Source organism: Channa argus, chromosome 5 (genome assembly GCF_033026475.1).
Source record: "Channa argus isolate prfri chromosome 5, Channa argus male v1.0, whole genome shotgun sequence".
Taxonomy (NCBI): Eukaryota; Metazoa; Chordata; class Actinopteri; order Anabantiformes; family Channidae; genus Channa; species Channa argus.
The window spans coordinates 28,426,940-28,447,468 of record NC_090201.1 but is presented as its reverse complement, the minus strand read 5'-3'; the positions used below and the strand labels follow the sequence as shown (position 1 = coordinate 28,447,468).

Sequence of the window (20,529 nt, the reverse complement as noted above, 5' to 3'; positions counted from 1 at the left end):
TTCCTCTCTGAAAGTGTCCGTTAACTGCAGTTTTCTCAGTACAAAACTAAAATAGCTTTTAAACGACCTTGTCAGCATAGTGTTGACACAAACTCAAGACTGTGCAGTAATGTTTTCACTTTGTTAATCAGCTAAGTTTTGTATGATGTTGGCACAAAGACCCATTAATTTAACTTCCCTGTTTAAGATAAAACGCCCCCCCAGCACTTTCCATGTGATACCATGCAGACACTTGTTGAAACCTTGAGTTTCACCTGTCTCAACGTGGTAACTGTTCTTCACACTCACATCGGTTACTTACTGAAAAAACTCGAAAGGAAACTTGAGTTTAACAGAAACAGTCTGGTCCAGATGTTCTGCAGCTGTTCACATATTTTTTACCTGTGACTAATCACAGATCAGTCATTAATTACAGCCAACAGTTATTAATACACCGTTACCTGTGGCTCTAACTTGTTTGAATATTAATGAGATGATCAGAACTCTGGCTGTTCCTCCACTTTATTAAACCATTACCATGGAAACTGAACACAGATCAGTCAAACATCTGGAGGGAACTTTATTTTAAAAAAAAAATTTAAAAACCAGACAATTAAAGAAAAACTATACAGCAGGCGATGAAGGGGCAGGGATTTTATGGGCGGGGGGGTGGTCTCATTCCAGGAGGAGGTGGTCCTAAAACAGAAAAGGAAAATTAATAGAGAGCTGTGACTGGCTCCTCAGAACAACCACTATTCCCTTAGTAACAGTTTACCTCTCATGCCAGGGGGTGGTGGTCTCATGCCTGGGGGAGGAATGCCCATCGGAGCTCCTCGACCAGGAGGCATACCCATTGGAGGTCCCATTGGGGGTCGCATGCCAGGGGGAGGGCCCATCATACCTGTGGGGACAGGTGAGAACCAATTAAGAGCACAGCAAGAGAAAGCGGTGGGCAGCCAATCAGCTGCCAGAACAACCCATTCGCAGAAGTCTGAGTGACAAAACTGTTTGTCTCACCTGGGGGTGGGGCTCCTCTGCCCATAGGGGGGGGTGCTCCTCTTCCAGGTGGGTACTGTGTGGGGGCCCCAGCGATGCTGGCTCCTGCTGCTGCTGCAGCAACTGTCCCTCTGCCCTGGGGGGTCATTACCTAGAGACAGACAGGAAATAGTCATCACCTGAACATACACACCCCCCTCCCTGAGAAGGTACATGGTTGGCATTTTACCTGCTGTGAAGGGCCGCCCACCCCTCTGACGGGCCCTGCTAGTCCAGCTGGAGCCTGAGGCATTGGGGCCCCCGCAGGGACCCCACGTCCTGCGGCACGACCCACCCCCGGACCCCCAGCTACACCAGCCAGTGGCACCCGAGCGATGCCCGTCTGAAAATGAATTAATAAATATACAAATTGTTGAAAGTTGGCCTACATAAAGATACAGTTTTAATGACTGTATGATTAAATGCCACTTACATCTTTAGGTGGAGGACCTTCCACCGTCATAGAGACCAGGTTCTCTCCCCTCAGCAGAACCAGTCCGAGAACCCTCTTCTCCTCCCGCTCTGGCTGCTTGGAATTCTTTGGCCTGGGGGCAGGAGGGGGGGTATTTACACATTACCTATCAAGCCTCAGTGATTGACCATATAATCAGTATAAACAGCTGCTCTTTAGTATTTTGTGTCCCAGTTTTCAAAAATGGGGTGTGGGGTTCATAAACTTTCTCTGGTGGAAAAAAAAGGGGGGGGGAAACACACCCACCCACAGGGAGTCTGGTCCAGTGTATTTAACCAGCCATTTTTCTATTGTGAAACAGAACAAACTGCAATGAACTAACAAGAACTATTTCCCCCTGTTCTACCTGCCTTACACTTACTTGCTGCCTAAAATGTCACAAAGCAGCTCGGAGCAGCTGTTCATATGACATTTGCACTTTTAGATTCAGAAACTGTTTATTGCCAGGTACAGTTAACATTTTACAGTAGTAGGAATTTGTCTTGGTGACAGGTGCAAACACAGAATCTAAAATATAAAGTGAAAACGTGGTAGTGTAGCAAGCAGAGTCTTGCTACACTACCCACATCAGGTTAGCACCTTGTATCCCCTTACTGGGACGAGAGGAAATAGAATGTACGTCCAATTAAAATCATAAACGAGATGGTTAGTGATACTTTGATTATTAGAAACTGTTGTTCGTGCTCCAAGGAGAACAAAAAATGATTTGACCTAATCAGGCAATTCAATGTTTGGCTGTAAAAACTGATTTCCTGGTTTCAGCTGCTGTGTTGCTGATGTTAAGACAGTTGTAGGAAACCTGACTGCAAAGTGAGACAAACCCCACAAACGTGATGACAATTAACATACATGAAAAAGGGACAGCTTGAGTTAACAGCCAGGTGCAGCGCTGCAGGTGACAGCCTGTCCCGTCTTTTACAAGCTGGATCAACCTGTCAGCACTTAAAGGGATTAAAATCAGCTGTGATCTTTAACCCTTAGTTTTTATTAATTACCACAATCAGTATTGATTAAAATTTGTTTTCTTAGTGCAGCACTTTTACTTTTGTATGTTAAGAGAAATGTAGATAATCTGCTTAGCACTTTTACTTGTATTAAAAATTTGAAGTACTTGAAGTGGAGAATTTTTATAGGCCAATACCTGCCCTTTTACTTTAGTACTAAGTTTGTGTACTTCTACCACACTGTGTAGTGCAGACTGCTCAGAGTGGCCAGTGTAACTCTGCTGGACTTTCAGACAGAACAAGGACTGTAAACTGCTGGGCTTATTTCTTACGGTGTAGTCACATTTCTTGGAAAGGCCGGAAACGTTTTAAAAAACAAAAGGCTCAGAGCCATAAATGATACTGAAGTTTCTATTAGGACCAGTATGAAAAATCCCAAACTATCCATTTATCTTACTTGATCTTCCTGAACTCATCACAGTCACACAGGATCAGGTTCATGTGTTTGTCAAAGGCCTTGAACGTCCCGATGAAGATACGTCCATCCTGCAGGATGCACCTCATCCTGAAGTCGATGTGCTGCAGCATTTTACTGCTCTTTCCCACCGTCTGTCAGCCAATCAGAGACAACCGTTAGTGAGACGCCATTAACCAGTAAACAATACCTCAGGTCTCTGGCTTCATTAATAAGACATTGTCTAGCTTAATAAAAGGATGTTATCTGGAGACAGACAGTACGACAACATTTTCTACCTAGTCACAACGGTGCGACCTACAAATACTTTGTATTACATTTTATACAATTGAGATTATGCCGTGACCTTGCTGTTATAGATATGAATGTTTATTAGGTCCACGTTCACACGTACTGGAATTCTGAGAGTCTCCTGACTTTGCTTGGAGGGGGATGTACAATGTGAGAAAGAAAATGTCAGCGTGAGATGTTCCCAACATCACACGAACGTTTTCCTTAAAACAAAGTGTTTCCTGCGGCCTCTATCATTTTGTGTGGCCTGTGCGCGCAGAGATAAAGGGAAGTTTCTTCCATGGGAAGGATTCTCACTCGCACCATCCCCCGCTGTGTCACACGTGTGAAACAAACCTCCGCACAACATCCGAGGCTGATCTCTCCCAACACTGTAATGTGGCCCTGTTGTAAATCAGTGTTCAACTGTAAAACTGTGGAGGCTGTAGTTTGTGCTGCATTTCACAGACAGTAGTTCGTTAGCCTCATCTCACTGAAAGGATCCTGCGACTAATAAAGTACTTGGAGCAAATTTAGGCATAAAACTGGTTCTAATGAGCTGGACAATACAGCGACCACTCAGATGGTCCGCAGCGTTGGAAGTAGTCGTTCTGTTTCTGCAGGCGTTTTAACCAGTTTACCCCCAAACCAGAACCTGGTCGTTCCCCCTGTGACCGAGGTTGTGCTGATCCGTGACAAGACAAACTATTTGATCTGGGCTTGTTAAGGTGGCTATAGGCTTCGGTTTCGGTCTGAAACGAGCTTTACCGGATAAATCCATGTTCTGGCATAGATACCGAAACACCGGGAGTTAGCCGGCGAGCTAAATGCTAACACAACAATCAAACCGAGGGTTCGTGCTGGTAAATAACCGGCCGTTTGTGCTTCAGTCCCCCGTTAAAAGAATGGACTGATAAACGGGCGGATAAATTGGATATAAACTTGTTATTTTACAGACTCATTGATTAAACCGTCTCACTCGACAGTAAACTGCAGTTCTGCACCGACGTTAAGCCAACGTTAATTCAAACTCCCGCCATCGTTACAATAAAAAGTAAAATTGGTCAAATGCGTAAAGTCCCGCGGCGGGGACCCTCTGGACTCCCCGCCTGGCAACCACTCACCATGTTTGCGGTTCTGATGGCTCCGATTCCCGACGGATTCACCAAACAAACCCAAAAAATTGACCCGCGGAGCTCCCGCCAGGCCCGTCTTTATCAGCGATTCAGAGGAAGTGACGTAGGAAGCGTGCGCCTCAGCCGAAATCATCCGTTCTAAACACCGGAAACACCGAAAGTTCCTCTTACCAAGACGAAGCGATCGGTTATATTCTTGTTTTAAAGTCACTTACAATACACAACATGAACACAACAGAGGAAACCCTGGTTGGCTCATACAACTTTTAGAAGTAGTTCTTAGATTTTTCATTTTTAAATCTGAAAATTGTTGGATTATGGAGTTTGTATTTGATCTGATTGGGAATAGTTCATTGTTTATGGTTCAAGTGACTGCACATCCATTAATACGAGGTTTCTTCACACATTTTGTCCATTAATTTGCAGCAATGATAGATTTAGGGTACAAGGCTGTTTGGACTATGGTTCAGGAATAGCTTTGATTACACTATCAAATTTGTATTTTGAGCAGAGATTTTGAAGCAGGACAAGTTGGTTAACCAACATCCCTGAAGTCGTATCAAAAAGGTGTCACCCTGATTTTGATCATCAGGTCAACTTCAGCCTGTTTAAGTTGCAGAGCCTAATGACCTGATTTCATAACAAAGACCTTACTGAACAAAATAACAATGTCAGCATTCTGCTATTCTGACTGACTTCTTCATCACGTAGGTCAAATGTGTCAAATGCTTCAAAAGCTTAAAGCATTTTCAACACAATTGCTTCACGTTGATTCAGTGCTTCTCCACCAGCAGCAGAGCATGAGATGATGAGGTGCAACAAGTACAGCAGAGAGGAAACAAATGTTAGATAATCTTATAAGGAATAGTAGGAACTAATTCAAGGAGGTCTTTGGAATGTGGAGGAATTTCCTAAAAAGCACTGGGCTCAGTGAAGATGTAGGAGCGCAGGAATTCAGGAAGATGGCAGTAATGCAACACATTGGATGGCAACTGAAAAGAAGGTGAAGAAGTATGTATAACAACAATGTTCTGATGATCCTGATTCTGCACTGCTGGCTCTTCCCGAGGGTCATCAGTCTGACCGTGGACCAGCTCTAATCATTGACAAAAATGAGCTGATCTTCAATTTACAACAATCGGTCAAAGAAAGCATCACGTATGATAAAGCTGCTGAAATTAATTACTGTATTACAAGTATGCGGGGACAATATTTGATAACCAACTTAATAGGAAACTGGATGAGTCAATAAATCCTTTTTCGGTTAGTTTCTGCTGCTTATTTCAGTCTTTTACCGTTTTCCTTTATTTGCTGGTTTTTCAGTCGTGGAAACAAAGAGATCGGAACAGATTCACTGAGGAGCAAATGATCAGGAACTCAAACTGATCTGAGCACATCTGAGTCTGCACTGCTCCCATCAGGCCAAGGATGTGGAGTATCAGTTTGCAGAACCAAGCCCTGACCCAATGGATAAAGAGGCAACATAAGCACAAAATGACCATAACCCGTTGAAAAATGACCCAAAAAGGCCCCAAAAACAGGTGAGAACATTAATGTGACATTGTCATTTGTTTATATTTTGTGCCTGAATTTAGATTGAACCTGGATGTGATACAATTTAGAAAAGAATCCTGCTGCTACAAAAAAAATCAATAAATTAAACATTTATTTATGTTCACACTGGCCTCACTGGTGACATTGGATGACGATTCACAAACAAACAAACACCGGTCAGGCATAAGATTATCACCACCTGCAGCTCTGCCACGAATTCTACTTCTACAACTTCTAATTTCTCCGTTTTTAAGTCGAAACTGTCAGAAAGGTGATGATTCTACCCTCTGCTTATTACTCAAAGTGGGTGGTGGAGTCGTACTGGAGTGGATTATAAGAACAGGTGGTTCTAAAGTTTTGGCCACTGTATGGTGGCACGTGATCGGTGTCCAGTCATACGTACAGATCACACAAAGGGAAATACACATTCAAACCTTGGTACATGAAAGAACATATAGATGTGGGATCAGATCAGATAAGAGGAAAAGGTGGATGTTATTGAAAGTGACACTGACTCCACTTTCTGTCCCTGATGATGCAGGATTGTCCCCCCCCACCCTGGGTCTTAGGGTCAGACCTGTCGCTAAATTCATCAGAGTGTCCGGCTGTGAGAATCAGCTGACATCCGATTCATTTTGCTTTTAAAGACGAACGAGCAACAGTCTGGTTAAATAGTTCCTAAAGTCCTGGTTCTGGTCCAGCTAAAGGACGCAGTTTGTTGTTAGTGGAAACATCAGACGGTCCCGTTGAACCCCCCCTGACCAGCTGATCTCGTCATTACGCTGCGGGCCCGTTGCCATGGTAACCAGGGCCCTCCCCCCGCCGGTAGCGCGCCGCAGTGAGACGGAGGAGAGACGGTGAGTCACGGAGACCGGGACCAGCCCCGGACAGAGACCAGAGACCGGGGACTGACGGACCGAGCAGCTCCGGCAGCCGGTTAGCATGTTAGCTTCCCGCTGCCGTCGGTCCGAGGACACGCAGCGTCACGACGTTCCCGCAGTGTTGCTTCATCCCCAGCGACCACCGCAACCAGAGGACTAACGGGCTTCGACCGGAGAGGACACGGCCACTGGGTGAGAATCACGTGAGGCAACTGCGGCTCCAGCAACCAGCAAATCAACTGTTGATGTTTACCTTCATCATGTTGCTCGACCTGAGGGGAAACACAGCAGCTGCAGCAGCCTGACTGTTGACAGGCCACAGCAGTCGAACCTGTTGGTGTTGGATTAGCAACATGTTGCCCATGAAGAGCAACCAGCAACCCCAGCTCCATGACACCGCAGGTGAGCAGCTACACATTGATGTAATCTGATTACACGTGAGTCAGCATGGGATGAACTGTGAGGGTCACCTGTGCAGGTCAGAGGTCAGAGGTCACACAGCCTGACCCCTCATCCACCCGCCCAGCTGCTGAAATTCAGGTTCTTAACTTCATACATTTGGACATTGGATCTGAAACAGAACAGGGTGCTGAGCCTGCTTTTTCTAATTTAACGGTTTGAGAATAAATACATTTACACAAGTACATTCAGTAGTTTTAATACTTGTAACTGAGTCAGTAACTAAAGTCTGGTTTCTTCCCTGGTGATGCTCAGCAGCTCCTGATAGTTTTACCCTCTGCAGGTGAAAAGCCGCTCAGGTAGATTGGGGTCAGGAGACTGAGTTGGTCACTGCAGAACTTTGGCCTTAAAAAGTCGTGGGTTGGTTCCACAGTATCTTCATTGTCCATTTGCACTGTGACAGGTGATCTGAGGTGTGTTGTTCTCCTCACTGGCTCTGGTGGAGAACAAACTTCAGGAGGCTGAAAACGGATCCATCACAGCCAGAAAACCTGGTGTTTGGTTTAAGAAAAACATCAAAATGGTGAAACAAACAACTGCGGAGGGTGACAGAAGAATTGTTTCCCTGATGGACAGCTGTCACTGTCCACTTACATATGTCAGCTGTGATCGAAGAAGCACTTCATTCTCAGTTGCGCGAAATTCTCAGTTACAAGTGGGTCAAAATGGTACTTAGTAATACCTCAAAACTACTTCAAGTACCTGGAGTAAAAGTACTCATCGGTTCATTAGTCTTTTATCATTGAGCATCAGTGAATCAGCTGATCAAAAGTCATGTGGACTTCTGATTTATCTGATTGGCCAACATGAGGTTCAGCCACAGGTAAAACTGTTACCATAGCAACATGAGCACCCCCCCTCCCCCACAGTTATATAACAGCTGCAGTCTATAAATACCGAGCTCAGGCTGTTACCAAGTGCAGCAGCTCAGTAATTTAACGTCAGTAAAAACAGGAGATCAGAGTAGAATTGGAACTTTATTAATGAGAGAATAGAAACATGTTGAAATATTGTGTTCACTGTTTGGCCTCGTACACATTTGGTCTGGATGGTTTTACAGTCAGGATTCCATTTGGATTTTTACTGCTCTTACGTTCAGAAGCGAAATGTGTGTCAGCAGCAACAGCGTGAGGCCTTTAAAGATGAGCCTGCTGTGTTTATTTACTGCACAAAGCTCTGAGTAATGCTGAGTGACGAATATTAACGTGATGAAAATAAACATTAGCCCTGTCTGATGTTGTAAGCAGGAACCTCTCTGTTCAGACCCAGTCAGCCACAGGTGGTTTGAATAGTTAATTTCTGTGGGTCTGATCTGTGTTGGTTGATGAGTGAGACATTCGCCTCCTACAGGCCTCATTACGTGCTAATGTTGTCTTTATTGGGAATGCGTTCTCCTGTTCAGCCATTTTGTTTGTTGCTGTTTCTGTTTGTCACATGTCACAGTGACGCGTTAGTTCTACAGACCATCATTTTACAGTAGACCGAAGATGCTGTTTTGAAGTTGTCTGCTCTGAGATGTGTATAGCTACAGTATTTATTCAGCATTCAGACTGTCAGAATATTATTCGGTGTTATGGGAGCTCAAGTGTGGAAGAAAGCTGGACCGTAATGCCCTGAGAAGCAGGTTGACAGCTTGGACAGCAGCCTAATCTATAGGCGTCCAACATCTTTTTAGCCATGTAGCTTTGAGGTCTATACATTTTGGACACAGACATTGCTGAAACTGAAAATATGTCTCCAAAGCAAAATCTAGACCCGATTAAAGAACTGCTGTAAATTGTTTTATCCCGTTGTTTCACTTGTCACGTTTGAACGATCTGCATCTGCTCCCTGACAAATTACATACGCATCAAAGGTTAAAGTTCAAAATGAAATAGTTTTTTTAAGTGTCAAAAAATGTAACTTTCAACATTTCTAACTTGAAAATATCATAAATGATAAACAACAGGTGGAGTTAGAATCCAGTTTTCATAGAATAAAAGCTTTATCGTCATCACTGAATGGATTTACACAAACACACCTGGTGCGTGGGCTGGGATTTGATCTGGTAGACTTTCACATCCCAGCCTGATGTCCTACCCACTGAGCCACCAGGACACTTAATAAACGTTAATCACAAAGTCAGATGTCAGACCGAAGCCACACAGTCTTTGTTCTTCAGGTGTGTTTGATAGACACGATTTGACCGACACGTCCTGGCTGTTCAATCTTTTAAGCACTCACTCTCATGTCGGGTCCAAAATATTCATCCAGAAAATTAAGTCCACTGGCTTCTTAATGTCAAATACAGGTAAACTGAATGAAAAGTTACAAACTGTTGAACGGAGAGAAGAAGAACAAAACACGCTCTGCTTACTGCTTCTCTAGCTGCTTTGTATTTCATTGTTTCTTCACCTTCATCTTGTTTTTGTTTCCTTTCCCCTTGAATCCCACCTGCTGCTCCAATAGCTCAATCAATCGCCTTGTTCATGTGCATCTCTGAATAATGTGTTGTGGAGATTTGGGAGATTTCTTGGGGCCTTTGCGACCTACACTTACCCATAGTCCCCTTCTCTATGTAGGTCTGCTGTGTGGGCCCTGAGGAGGTGAAGCATGGGAGCTATGTGGACAGTAACCTCTCTCTGTCTCTCTGTAGATGGACGTCCTCTCAGACTGTCAAACTGATCAGCGGATCTGGAGTCAGGTAGGAGGGAAACAACTAGCAACTGTCTCAAGCGAAACTGTGTTTTTCCTCTGCAGCTCAGTTTGTTTGTCCTTCAGGCAGTTGACGGCCTCAGTTCCAGCTAAAACCCACACAAGTGGCCCCCTCCCCCGATCCAGCTGAAGACGACAGCCAAGACGATGAGCGAGCAGAAGGAGGCAGAGCCAGACCAGGAGATGGAAGGCAAGGTGAGATTTCCCATCATCATTCGTGCAAACTGAAGTCAGCTGAGAAACTCACCTGGTTTGGTGAATCTAGGTGCATTAACTCTCTGTTGTGCTGTGTTCAGGTGCAAACGTGGGGCCAGTCTCTGGTTTACACTCTGGAGGAGCTTGAGTGTAAAATCTGTTACAACCGTTATGATACTCGCAGCCGAAAACCCAAACTGCTGGGCTGTCTGCACCGAGTCTGCGCCAAGTGTCTGAAGAAGATGGTCGACATGGGTGAGTTCACCTGTTGCATAGGTTGCTGACATGGCTGCTCCATTCCCATGAATCAAGTGTAAGAAGACGGGTCAATGTGTCCTGACATCAGCTGCAGACCAGCTGTCAGTCACAGACATTACCAGTCTATCCAGGACTATCGGATCCACAATTAACCAGTGACGTTATGTGATTCTGACATCAACTAGTGTGTCACTTGATTCTCCTCTAAATGGTTCTCAGGAGAGTCGTCACCGTCTGTTATCAGCTGTCCGTTCTGTCGACACGAGACCCACATCCCCGACGAAGAGGTGAGACTCTATAGATTTTATTTAACTAACAGGTGAGACATAAGTCTTCGAGAACATGTACTCGTTAAAATTACTCCCTGTATGAAGATAAAAAAAAGCTCCCTCATTTGCCCTCCTCACCTGCATACGTCATATTGAAGACCCGCTGTCTTTGTCCCTCAGGTGTGGTTGATGAAGGACGACCGACACATCCTGGCTGTCCTCTCATGTCAAGACCGAGTTCGGCGAGGAGGAGGAATTGGAGGGGAGGTGGTGCTGAGCCCCAGCGGACTGACAGGTAAAATTACCTGACTACAGGTAAATACCTTTATTTTATGTCTGCAGAGTGAGTAATGTCCTCCTGTCAGCAGGAGGCGTGGAGACGTCCCACCGGTCTTCAGACTGTCTCGTCATCACCATCATGGAGCTCCCTGAGGAGACTCCGTCCTCAGACTCCCTGAGCATGCTCAATGTGGTGGGTCTGTACCACCCCCCCAGCCTAGATTCGCTGCCCTGCAGTCTACCAGCTCAGAAGTGCCACACGTGGACATCCCGCAGCTTCCCCCGCTGCCTGCTGGGGGCGCTGTGCCTGGTCAGTACTGCTGTACCAATCAGAATAGTTCAATCCATCAGATCAGTCAGGCGTGTGACAGGTTGTGTGTGTGTGTGTGTGCAGGTTTACTTCAGTTCCCTGCCTCTAGGCATTTACCTGCTGATGATTGGTCAGCTTTGGCTGGGCGTGGTCCTGGTGAGCCTGGTTCCCTCCACGCTGCTGCTGCTGGTCCTGTATGGATTCTGCCAGTGTCTGTGCCACGAGGTGATGGAGACGCTGGCTGCTCGTACACGCACGCTGCCGTGACGACAGCGAAAACATGCTGCCACGTCTACCCCAACATACCATAACGAACAACACAACAAGCATCCTGCCCTGACTACGGAGACCACGCGCTGCCATGACAGTAACCTTTGGAAACCAAAGTACAATTTGCAACTAAAGAATAAAGTGAAAAAGAAAAATTCGACGCAAAGTTATCAGCATCTTCTTCACCAATGTGCAACATGAGTGAAATCACAAACTGTAGCTCGTAATCAGTAGTTAACACTAGAAGTTGGTTTAGCTGCTCGATTGTTAATAAGCAGATTCTCAATTCAGGACCGTTCTGTCTCCACAATATGATGTTAGCGCTTCTTCTGAGAAACCGGTTCATGAACCAAATTTACGTACGATCCCCTGAGAATTAGACAAGAAGAACCACAAAAAAGAGACAAACTCCTCTAGATGTTGGATAAAAAAACCTCACGGTTCCTGTTATTGACCAATAAGTTTCTAGTCTCAAAATAATCGCAGGAACAAATTTTAGAGTCTTTAGAGAGAATCTGCTCCTGGATCAGAGCAGAGGGATGTAAAAACTGTGAGGACACATTAAAAATAAAATGTTCATTTCTGTGATTTAAACTATCAAATGTTTTCATGAAAAGACGTAAAAAGGAAGTAAATCACATCAGGTGCCATAGTGAACGCTGCCATGACGACGATGACGACGCTCCACAGTCACCATCAGAGCATTGAACAACAACCGTCCCAGCTTGAGTCGAGCCTGAACAAGTCAACCAGGACTTACCTGTCCACTTTAACCCCGCCCTTCCAAATACCAGCATTACCCCCTCCTGCTCTGCAGGCCTCAGCCAATCAGACAGGACTAGGTGATGACACAATAACAGTGAAGAGGTCACTGTCTTTTTTCTGTCACCTGATGATGAACAAACTGAGAAACAACATGTTCTAGCTGTCAGCCAATCAGAGGACTCCGGGTCAGAGCCAGTCAGAGGACATTAAAGCTGAACCGCTGTACTGTGCAGAGTGACTGAGACTTTCAAAATAACTACTTACCACTAATTAAACATGTTGGAATGAACATGTAACAGTTTAATATGTTTAATGTGAATCTGTGTCTGACTCATCTAAAATCAGTTCCTGTCTGTTAAATTCGTTTGTCCAGATGATTCACATGTATCTGTGGGTCAGTACACAGAGCTGCACAGCTGTTCGCATAGCTTAGCAGACAGAATGGAGGTTGAAGAAAACAGCTGGCCCACTTTGGCTAACAGTCTCCCTCCACCTGCATTCTGTCTGCCGAGCTTTCCGAAAAGCTCTGTCTCTGAAGGACTTGAAGCGCTGGACTGTTTGTCTTTATAAAGTGCCATTGTTTGATGTTCGATCAACAAACCCTGTGGTGATGATGATGAAAGTCTTTTTTTGTCACTTCCTGTCTGTGTGGTGAGTGGAGCATGTGGACGATCTGTTGTTTTTAGTTTTAGTTATGAAACTATTAATTCTAATAAACAACACAGGAGACAGTCTCTTTATACTGTGACTTAAAATGCCATAGAAGCTGTTTCTGCTACAACTGAAAAGAAAGGTTTGATTCATTCTTGGTCAAATATTTATCAACTTTGAATAATAAGTTTATGACACATCACTGTGCCACGTTTGTTTCTGCATTTAGAAGAATAGAACAGCTGTGAACACCTGTTTACCTGAGCTGAGACCTTCACTCTATAAATAACTAAATAATAAATAGTAATAATAAATGACGCAGTCTACCTGGACAAGTGAATCCTTGGGAGGTTGCCTGTGAGGCAGAACTGTGGGTAACAAGGATGCCCCAGAGGGTTCGGGCTCAGCTGGTCTCTGAATGATGATTAAAAACACAGAGAGTCTCCTGAGAGACAAAGAAGTGTGTTTATAGAAACCTGCCTGGCACTGCACAGTCCTCCATTCCAGAAGAAGAGTCAGCAGCAGGTAGGACAGCAGTTTGCTTCTTCATTCAAATGTGTTTAGTTTCTAATAAAGGAATTGTCAGGCTAATATTCACTTCTGGACCGCTGCCAGATAATTATCATTTTTTCATGTGATCCCTGCAGTTTTTTAATATCAGTAGATACATCTGAACGAACGTAGGAACTTTTCTCAGGGTCTGGGATCAGTGTCTTCCTCTGTCCTCTTTATTTCTGTCCCAGCTGCTCTGATCTTATTGACACATGTTAACATCTGATCGTTGCTGTGGCTCCTGCGATTCGACCATCGACTCTGTTTCTTTAGTCCTGATTCCGTTTGACAATTTCTGACACTAAATGTCACATTGTGACTTTGACTTTGGTTTGACATTTTTTTGAGGAAAACTTTCCCTCAAAAAAAGCAGAACAGGAGGCTAATGTGGTCATTTTAGGGATGATTAAGATGTTAATGATCAAATGTAATGAACAAGACAACAGAAAATGTGGGAAATGAAACGTTAAAAAAGTCTAAGTAACTTGGGAAAATATGAAAAGGAATGAGGCCCATAGACTCTAGAAAAGAGCACCGGGGAGTTTTGGTGATAAGGACCATACTAAATTACGCTGATGTATAGCAGCAAGAGCTAAAAATCAATTGTCAACTTATATATACAACTTATAGATATACTTGTAACTACAGATTTGCATGCACGGCCGCCTCACAAAGCCTTCGTCCATCGTCCACACAGTGAGCACTGGGTCCCAGTCCCAGTCCCTGATGATGGGGAGACAAGAGCAGCGCAGGTCAACACTGACCACAAATGTTGGATTTATAATGTTGGAAACACCTAAAGTTGGGGGTGATTTCTCAGTTCGTGCCTGATATGCTCCAATGAAACTCAGACATGTGATGACATCAACTGCTACGTCTCAGACGGCGTCAGAAGGCAGAGACGTTGTTTTGGGAGCTTTAGTTTAAACTTCATCTTTAAATTTAGGTGTAGTTTATGTACTGACAGGCGATTAATCCATAATAATACATAATCATTTATTATATAAATTTAAATAATTAAATTTGGTATTTAAGCACTAAGTAGCGACTGTAGGGAAGTGGTCGCTGAGACTTGCGGGCGCTGAGGATTGTGGGAGTTCTGTTCTGTTCTGTTCTGTTCTGTGGCTTGTTGTGTTGAACTAAAATGAATCGGCCTTCTCAGGGTCGAAAAGGAACCTTTCTCTCTCTTTCTCTCTCTCTCTCTCTCTCTTCACCACTATACTGTGTGATTAAGCAAATCTATTATTTCGAGCAGTAATTCACTCTTAACCTGAGCAGAGCCCAGAGCTGTGTCAGTATTTTGCCTTTGCAGAGGAGGTGAGAATGAATCACATTTTGTTTTTATCTGGTTTTTTGTTTGTTTGTTTTTGATATTATAAACTTCAAGTTAAACTTTTTCATAAGAGCCATAGAATGTTGGATATGATGTGGTAAAAGTTTGGAAAAACTCCTACACACTAGTGTATTTTTACTATTTTTGGTTTGTATTATTCATTCAAACATTTGTAAATGAATCAGAAAAGCATATTTGAGCACACAATAATGGTCAAATAAACTCATTTAGGAACAGACATCAAAGTCGAAATATTGCTATCGAACACCCACACAGCAAGTATATGTGGCCCCCGCCTCCCCCCCAGTGACAGTGGGCACTGGCTTTAACAACTAGAAGCACTGAAACAGAACCATACACCTGTCCTCCCTTCACCTGACAGGTAGGTGATGACATCATGAGTCGTTGGCGTCGGTCAGTGGATGAGCTGATGGCACGGCGTCAGCAGCGTGAGTGTGAACGTGCTCAGGAAGCTCTGAGTCGTGTCACTTCCTGTTTTCAGCAGCTGGTTGTGTCACTTGGCAGCTCGGCAGACGGCAGCTTCCTGCGAGAAGAGCTGGAAAGCACCAGAGCGCTTGCTCACCGGATCTGCACTGGTAATGGCACCTGTTACACAGCTATACACCTGTACATTTACCTGTAAATATACCTGTCTCACCTGTCTCTTACGTGCCTGCAGGTCTGTCCAGGCGTCTTCTGCATCTCCTATCAGTCTCTGACCCCCCAACATCAAGTGTGGAGAATCAACAGGCGTCAGAGCGTCTCTGGGTTCTCTTCCTGTCCGCTGTGGAGAACTTTCTATCTGCCTTGCGTAAGGCCAACATTCTGATTGAACGGTTTCCTCTGACTCAGCGCTGCGACAGACGCTCATTGGTCAACACAGGTAAGCTGCTGACTGAGCCAAGAAACACCTGTCCTACTTTCACTTTTTGCCCTCCTTCCTTCCTTTTCTTCCTTCCTTTCTTTCTAAGTGTCTGGATCTACCATAAAGACCTTGAGATCCTCTTCCAGGAATTCTGGAAAACATACCTGGACTCCGAGAAATCTCCATGTGAACCCCCCTAAGTTTAGGATTAGGTTGCATCTTGTTAGCATCTGATCTGCACTAAAAAGATGGATCATTAGAACCTGGATCTTCTTCATGCACATCAATGAGGACCTAAAAAAGACATTCAAGAACTTCCTCTTTGACACGTCATCACATCATCTCTGAACCACACTAAATTGATTCTAGTTGCTTTTGCATTCAGATTGTTCTTCCATGGTACATCTGAAGGTTCTTAGACGTGCTTCTTTGGGTACTTAAACCTCCTCAAGAACCAAATGTTTGAGCCAACCAGGGTTTCCTGTGTTTTTGTTCATTGTAAAGTTAGTTAGATTAAGAATTGTACGTAAGCTCACTGATGATGTCATCAATGACATCACACGGCTGCCTTTGACGTGTTTGCCTTTGAAGTTCGTGGAATTATTAGCGAACGTGTACTGTGGAATGAGCTTGTTATCAGCTCACTTGTGGAATGTGGAATTAAATAAATGTTCAGTGTTTGTCATACAACGATCTCTGGAGCGGATGATCTTTGGACCACCGGACACGAGTGAACCTGCCTCTACTCAGACGATCAGAAAAGTGCAATCTGGTGAAGGACACACACAACTCAGAGAAGAAAAACTGGCGGGAGGTGAAGAGTGAGAGCGGATTAGTGTGAGGGACTGATTAACAAAATGGCTTCAGGTGATGAGAGTGGGAGCGAAAGCAAAGAAACAACAGGGAGTCGGTTAGTGATCAAGTGTGTGAGTCAAAAAATCAAGTCACTGCCAGTAAAATCCACCATCATTAGGCAGAAAATACAAAACAAATCCATCAGAGGGATTAAAAACAGCAGTGTGTCCAAGTGTGTTCAACTGTTTAGTCCATTCACAATACAAATGAATGAACCAGTGAACTCAACAGGCTGGAAAAGCATGGAAAACAACTTCCATGGATGACAGAAGATTTATTTCCCTGTGGAAGAAAATCTTCTCAGAGTACTGTCAAGATCCAGAACAGCGTCCAGGAGGTTGACGTGTTGGTGTCAATGTCAACACTCAAAAGAGTCCCGCTAGAGAAAAGACAGACTTTATCCAAAATCGCAAAATCTGGACCTAATTTGTCAAAACATGTCAAATGTACAGACAATACAGATCATATAGACAGATGTGATCAAGATCAACTTGCACCAGTAAAATGGGAGGAATTCATTTGGAGAAGGAAACCAAAAATCGGGGTGGTGGTTGACTGCCGGCAAGTACTTTTCAAGGCTCGACATTAACATTTGCCTGTTCATGTGTAAGTTCCATGATTGGGAGATTTATGTGTGTCACCAGAAGTTGGTTAAAATCTTATTTCACATTAGAGCTGCTTGAAGGTGTCCACAATCTCAAGTGCACCAGAGACTCGGTCACTTTATTCAGAATTTTCTGCTGCTCTTTCCCTGTTAACTTTCCTCACCATAACCTAATGAAGAACTAATGCAGTGGATCTGTGCTATGTTTGGTGTTCTATTAATGCCTCAACAGTACAGTTGTTGTGAGGTTAACGGCAATGAGTAAACGAGTTTTCTCACCATCAAAAAATTTAAATCAATTAAAATTATTTAAATATAACCAATAAGCTAACTAGTAAACTGAAACGGGATTTTTGCCTCAATGTGAGCAGCTGCTAAAAAGATTTTCAAACCACATATTAACATTTTACCAGACTGTTGAAAATCTTGCTTAAGGTTATTTTACAATCCCCATCCAAAACACAGGTGCTTCTGCAGGTATCTCTGCACATGTTGGTGCATCAAGTAAGTTTACTTATATCTGTAACTAGGACAAAACTGTCTTTTTAAATTCACAGTGTGAGCTGTGTTTAAGTTAGGTTTAATAAAAAGGCTGGAATAACCGGCAGAAACAGGACAGTGAAGTCATCCAGAGGAAAGGTGTCATAAGCATTGCAATGACAGGAAAAGCCATGTGAGTAGATGATAGAACCAAGGGATGTTTTATTGATGGAAAAAAGAAGAGGACCAAGACTTGAGTGCCTTATGACAGAAGAGATGCTGTGAGAGTTAGAAACATGCCTAAACCAAGAAACTTTGAAGGTTTATCCAGATAAGTAATACCAAAGCCAGGCCAGAGCTGTTCCAGAGATTCCTAAGTCGAGAGTGTGAACAGGAGGATCTGGCAGGGATTAGGAGCCGAGGCAACTCCTTAAAAAGCCTGCAATGATTCCAAAATGCTGCAGCAAGAGTGCTGACTGGAACTAGCAAGAGAGATCATATTTCACCTTCACTAGCTTCTCTCCATTTGCTTCCCATTAAATTTAGTATAGAATTTAAAACCCTGCTTCTTACATATAAAGCTCTGAATGGTCAGGCTCCATCAAATATAGAAGACCTCATAGCACCATATCATCCCAGTAGACCACTTCGCTCTCAGAATGCAGGCCTACTTGTGGTTCCCAGAATTTCCAACATGTGGGGTGGGAGTATGTGAAGATCTAAAGAGACAGTGAACCGAATGAAGAAGTGATCCGATAAATGCAGAGGAGTGACTGAGATGTTGTCCATAGTGCGGGTACGGATGACAGTGAGGTCCAGGTGGTTGCCAGCTTTGTGGATTTGGGGAGTGAGGACCAAATTCAGATCAAACGTGTTCAGAACTGCAAGGACAGCCTGAAATTTGTCTAGATGTATTTTCATGTCTTCTACGATGACATGAATATAGTGCTGGAGGGTCTTCAGGGAAGTGGGAAAATTTTAATTGCACTTTACTTTGTTTTCTCCATGATTTTTGCTGCTTGTAAGTCGCTTTGAATAAAAACATCTGACAATGGATCCAGGGAACTTCTGAATCCCTGAAACATTTAGGACTCAGGTGAGGAGCTAGTGGCCTTATTAATTCCTATAAAGCTGCTCTGTACAACATAATCTAAAAATCTTCTTCAAGCTCTTGGATTCAAGAAATGAATTAGATCCACGGGGCCACAGAGTCTGCTCATGAAATCAGAGTTCACTGGCTTTGCCCTGGCTCCCCACACATGTTTGGGTTACACCAAAAATAATCCCACAGGTCTGAAACGACTTTCCAAATACTTTTAGACTAAGTGGATCTAAAGTGGAGCCTAAATATGCTGTACAAAGATTCACAGGTTGGTGACACTCAGATTCTCCTTTTTCAGGAATTATCTATGGAAAGAATGTGCTTGAACCAGTGGCACATGAGTGTACAAGTAACACACAAACATGGTTCGACCCCTACAGCAAAACTACTTTAAAGCCCAGGATTGTTTCTAGGGGTTGGTTCTACCTTGAGGATCCCAACTAGTCTGGCCATTCACCTGTCTAACCACCTATCTGTCTCTCTAGGATGTGTCGATGCTGCTGTGGGTGTGGCAGCTCGGATGGCTCTCGTCCAGGTGCCATGGCTGACCTTGGAGGAAGAGCCAAGCCCAGTTCTGACCAATCACATCACAGTACTGGAGACCATGCTGAATGAGATGCTGCTGAAGGTGAGACAGAACCAAAGAACTAGGTGTGGACCTGGTACCTGTACCTGAACAAGTCTTGTACTTGAGTGGGAGGTTCGCTTGTGTATGAACTTGTGTGTGTTCTGCAGGTTCCTGTGCCATTCTGGTCAGTGGAGGCGACCCAGCCAGCATGGGCCGAGGCTCTTGGGGAACCGAATGAGCTGAAGGACAGCCTCGAGGACCTGATGGAGGTTGAGGTCATTTCCAGCAGCAAAAGGACATCGACCTGCTGCCGTCCACCGTGCTGCGGACTAGGCTGCGTCGCATAGAGGGTGTACAAGGGAGTCAACATGATCTGACCTGGGTGAACGGGAAGAAAAAGGATTATCTCTGAGGGTGGATGAAGCACAACTCTGTTGGTTAATAAATAATAAACATGAATTTAGAGCACATTTATTAACGTGCGCTTCATATTTCAGAATAAAGGGAAAATATTCTGATGAAGTCAGATTCAAAAACATTAGAAGACAAAACAAACGGTACCATGAAGCTGACACTGATACAGAACATCTGATCCATGACTGACTTTAACTGTAAACATTACAGAACTAAAATAAAAATATGTAGAAACTATTTTTAAATGTCATGAATTTATTGTAAATAACTGTGGGACTGTGGGACTAGACACAAACTGAAGTTTCCTTCTCCTTGTTACAGCTGCAGAAGAACCACACCAACACAAAGACAATGTATCATAAGAGCTTCACAGTAGCCAGCTGTGGTTTGCAGGACAATGAATTAATGAATAGTAATGATAGGATGACAAATAATAATGGTCCAAAGTTGGACATTAGGACAATAATGAAACAATTGACAGTTAACGGTTGTATAGAATGAGTTTTTCTTCCTGCCTGCTGCACAAATTGTTCAAAACTGTAATTAAAAAGTTACAGAAACATCCAACTGTGTCAGAAATATTAATTACTAACTTGGAAATATAAAATTGTAATTTCAGTGTGTGGATTGTTTTCTAATAAAACACATTACGTTAGTTTTTATTTGTCCTGATGCTGAGCTGCAGGAAACATTCCACAGTCAAGAACAAACTTGGTTTTAATTTTATTGAATTATTTGGTGAGGAACACAATAATAAAAATATCTGTTAATCTCTCATTGATGACGATACTGTGTCCCTCAGCATAATTTAGGACTGACAAGTCACAATCCCTGCCTGATTACCATATGGACCCATAACC

General features: G+C 43.7%; 3 protein-coding genes across 6 annotated transcripts; 2 read left to right on the top strand and 1 right to left on the bottom strand.

Annotated features, from left to right (window-relative positions):
- Positions 1–546: 546 nt before the first annotated feature.
- Positions 547–4,439, bottom strand: snrpb (small nuclear ribonucleoprotein polypeptides B and B1). Its single transcript, XM_067505124.1, has 7 exons — positions 4,300–4,439; positions 2,888–3,039; positions 1,448–1,559; positions 1,205–1,357; positions 997–1,126; positions 755–880; positions 547–675 (listed from the first exon to the last, which is right to left on the bottom strand). Exons 1-7 carry the CDS (start codon positions 4,300–4,302, stop codon positions 635–637), a joined length of 717 nt encoding a protein of 238 aa, XP_067361225.1. The 5' UTR covers positions 4,303–4,439; the 3' UTR covers positions 547–634.
- Positions 4,440–6,292: 1,853 nt separating this feature from the next.
- LOC137127948 (E3 ubiquitin-protein ligase RNF182) lies at positions 6,293–12,979 on the top strand. Of its 3 annotated transcripts, none has more exons than XM_067505526.1 (8): positions 6,293–7,148; positions 9,767–9,888; positions 9,966–10,094; positions 10,196–10,349; positions 10,572–10,639; positions 10,802–10,916; positions 10,987–11,210; positions 11,295–12,979. In XM_067505526.1, the coding sequence occupies exons 3-8, from the start codon at positions 10,047–10,049 to the stop codon at positions 11,475–11,477; spliced, it is 792 nt and encodes a 263-aa protein (XP_067361627.1). In that variant the 5' UTR covers positions 6,293–7,148; positions 9,767–9,888; positions 9,966–10,046; the 3' UTR covers positions 11,478–12,979. The 3 variants fall into 3 exon arrangements, with proteins under 3 accessions (XP_067361627.1, XP_067361626.1, XP_067361628.1); XM_067505525.1 differs by having other exon boundaries at positions 6,294–7,148; positions 9,841–9,888; XM_067505527.1 differs by having other exon boundaries at positions 6,503–7,148; positions 9,841–9,888; positions 10,990–11,210.
- A 150-nt stretch (positions 12,980–13,129) lies between these two features.
- Positions 13,130–20,187, top strand: zgc:109913 (regulator of G-protein signaling 9-binding protein). 2 transcript variants are annotated; one of them, XM_067505529.1, is made up of 5 exons: positions 13,130–13,421; positions 15,164–15,377; positions 15,461–15,664; positions 19,173–19,315; positions 19,423–20,187. In XM_067505529.1, exons 2-5 carry the CDS (start codon positions 15,179–15,181, stop codon positions 19,600–19,602), a joined length of 726 nt encoding a protein of 241 aa, XP_067361630.1. In that variant the 5' UTR covers positions 13,130–13,421; positions 15,164–15,178; the 3' UTR covers positions 19,603–20,187. The 2 variants fall into 2 exon arrangements, with proteins under 2 accessions (XP_067361630.1, XP_067361629.1); XM_067505528.1 differs by having other exon boundaries at positions 13,130–15,377.
- The last annotated feature ends 342 nt before the right edge of the window (positions 20,188–20,529 follow it).